The 3,156-nt window shown below is 24.7% G+C and overlaps 1 protein-coding gene across 1 annotated transcript; it reads left to right on the top strand.

Moving 5' to 3' along the window:
* Positions 1–164: 164 nt before the first annotated feature.
* On the top strand, positions 165–3,156 carry PGSY75_0001300 (serine repeat antigen 3; the record flags this gene model as incomplete). Its single annotated transcript, XM_018783139.1, has 4 exons — positions 165–198; positions 406–1,056; positions 1,179–1,331; positions 1,474–3,156. Coding segments are annotated over 4 exons (2,521 nt in total), but the record flags the coding sequence as incomplete, so codon positions are not given.

Raw genomic sequence — 3,156 nt, 5'->3', positions numbered from 1 at the left:
AATAATAATAATAATATATATAATACCAATAAACATTAATATAAATAATTTTATTTTAATAATCTTGATAAAGAACGAAATAATCGTTTAATATAGTAATAATAAAATAATAATTATAAAAATAGAAAAAATATAATTATTTTATATTATTAGTATACACCAAAATGAAGTTCTGTATTTCCTTATTTCTAATATTGTGTAATATATATATATATAAGAAAAAAAAAAAAAAATAATAATATAATTCATAATGTATTATTTATTAATTGTTAAAATAAATGTATATAAATATTAATTTTGAAATATTATAAAAAATATGGATAAATTAAATTATAAATGAAAATGTTACATATATATATATGAAAAATATAAATATTATTTATATATATAATTTATTCCATATAGGTGTCTTATTTTGTAAAAATGATATAAAATGTACAACAGTGGTCGAGAGTACCCAGGAAGGTTCTCAAAAACTTCAAAATCCACCCCCTACTACACCTGAATCAGGATCTCAAGTGGATAGTTCTTCTGCATCACCAAATTCAAGCATAGAGAAACAAACACAACCCAGTCAAGAAAGTGCCACTGGTGGTAATGTTGTAAACCAAGAAACTCCTGCTAATCCTTCTGGTCAAACTTCTGATAATCCTTCTGATCCAACTCCTGCTAATCCTTCTGATAAAACTTCTAATGATTCTTCTAATTCACCCCAAGCTACCAGCGCTCCTTCAAACCCTCCTAAATCAGTTGATGTAAAATCTGCTTTCTTAAAACACTACAAAGGAGTAAAGGTTACTGGTTCATGTAATGCAAATTTTCAATTATTCCTTGTTCCACATATATTCATAAACGTTGAAACAAAAGAAAATAACATTCAGTTGGATGCAAAATTTATGAAATTAACTGAAAGAATACATTTTGAAAAAGATACGAGTAAGTTAAAGAATAAGTGTGAATCTGGAAAAAAACAAACATTTAAATTTGTATTATATCTTAAGGAGGATATACTAACACTTAAATGGAAAGTAGATGAAGAGAAACCTGCTACTTCACGTAATTAATAAAAAATAAATATTAAGAATATGTGTGTATAATATTATATTGGTATATTATCATACATATTAAATTATTATATATATATATATATATATATATCTTTTAATTTTTAATTACAGTAAAACCTGAAGAAAATACAGTAGATATAAGATTATACAAGTTACCAAAATTAGATCAACCAATAACCTCAATACAAGTACATACTCTAGCCATAGAAGGAAATTCTTATTTAATGGAAAGTAAAGATTATAGCTTAGGAAATAATATTCCTGGTAAGATAAAAATAATGATAAAAATGAAAATTATAGAACGACACATACAATAAATTTATATTAATCTTATTTATTTATTTATTTATTTATTTATTTATTTATTTATTGTGTCATATGTTTTATTTTTTTTTTTATCCTACAGAAAAATGTGACGCAATAGCTTCAGATTGTTTCTTGAGTGGAAATATTAATATAGAAAAATGTTTAAAATGTACCTTGAAAGTAAAAAAGGCAGAAGCTTCTGATGAATGTTACAAGTATGTCTCAAAAGATGAACCCAAAGAAACAAAACCAGCTCAGCCAGCAAGTGAAGTAAACCAAGTAAAAGCTGCATCAGAAGATTATTCAGATGATAAAGAATATGAACTTTCTCAGTCCATTAACAACATATTAAACAAAATGTACAAAAAACAAAGCAGTGATGAAAAAAATAATAAAAAGGAATTAATTAAATTAGAAGATGCAGATGATAGCTTACAAGAAGAATTAAATAAATATTGTAATTCATTAAAAGAAGTAGATGTTAATGGTGTATTATCAAATAATGAAGTAGGTAATGAAAAAGATGTATTCAATAATTTAACAATATTATTAAAAGAACATATGGAAGAAAATGAACATGATGTTTTTGAAAAACTTAAAAACTCAGCATTATGCTTAAAAAATATAAATGACTGGTTAAAAAATAAGACAGGATTAATTCTACCACCAGTAAAAAATAATTTAAAAGGTACTAATGAAAAAAAAGAATCAAATAATAATACTGAAGTCAATGAAGATATGTTTAAAGAAAATGAACATGGAATTGTTGATTTAACAAAATTTCCTATAGATACAAATTATTTATCTTATAAACACATAGACTATTCATACTGTAATAATGATTATTGTAACTGGTCAAAAGATAAAAATAGTTGTATATCACATATAGGTGTAGAAGATCAAAAAAATTGTGCTTTATCTTGGGCATTTGCATCTAAATATCATTTAGAAACTATTAAATGTATGAAAGGATATGAACATACTCCAATTTCTTCATTATATATAGCAAATTGTAGTAAAAATGAAAATGAAGATGTATGTACTGAAGGTTCGAACCCATTAAAAGTTTTACAAATGATTGAAGAAAAAGGATTCTTACCAACAGAAGTAGATTATTCATATGAACAAAGTAAAGTTGGTGAAACATGCCCAGAAGTACAAAATGGATGGGTCAATTTATGGGGTAATGCAAAATTATTAGAACAAAATAATGATGAACAAAATAATGATGAACAAAATTCTTTAGGTACTAAAGGATATACTTCATATGAAAGTGAAACATTTAAGAAAGACATGCATTCATTTGTTAAATTAATAAAAGATGAAATAATGAACAAAGGTTCAGTTATTGCTTATGTAAAAGCTGACAAATTAATGGGATATGGATTTAATGGAAAGAAAGTTCAAAACTTATGTGGTGATAAAACACCTGATCATGCAGTAAATATTATTGGTTATGGTAATTATATAAATGATGAAGGTCACAAAAAATCCTATTGGATTGTAAGAAATAGTTGGGGTAAATATTGGGGAGACAAAGGTCAATTCAAAGTTGATATGTACGGACCATCAGATTGTGAAGATAATTTCATTCACAGTGTAGTAGTATTTAATGTTGATTTACCTGTAAATGAAGAATCTGTTAAAAAAGAACCTAAAATATATAACTATTATTTAAAAGCTTCTCCAGATTTTTATCATAACTTATATTTCAAAAATTTTGATTCACAAAAGGGTAAAGTTGATGAAGCTGAAAATAAAAATTCATATGTATATGGACAAG

The sequence above is a fragment of the Plasmodium gaboni genome, assembly GCF_001602025.1.
Source record: "Plasmodium gaboni strain SY75 chromosome Unknown, whole genome shotgun sequence".
NCBI classification, from domain to species: domain Eukaryota; phylum Apicomplexa; class Aconoidasida; order Haemosporida; family Plasmodiidae; genus Plasmodium; species Plasmodium gaboni.
The sequence above is the reverse complement of the archived record's forward strand: the minus strand, read 5'-3'. Positions and strand labels throughout refer to the sequence as shown.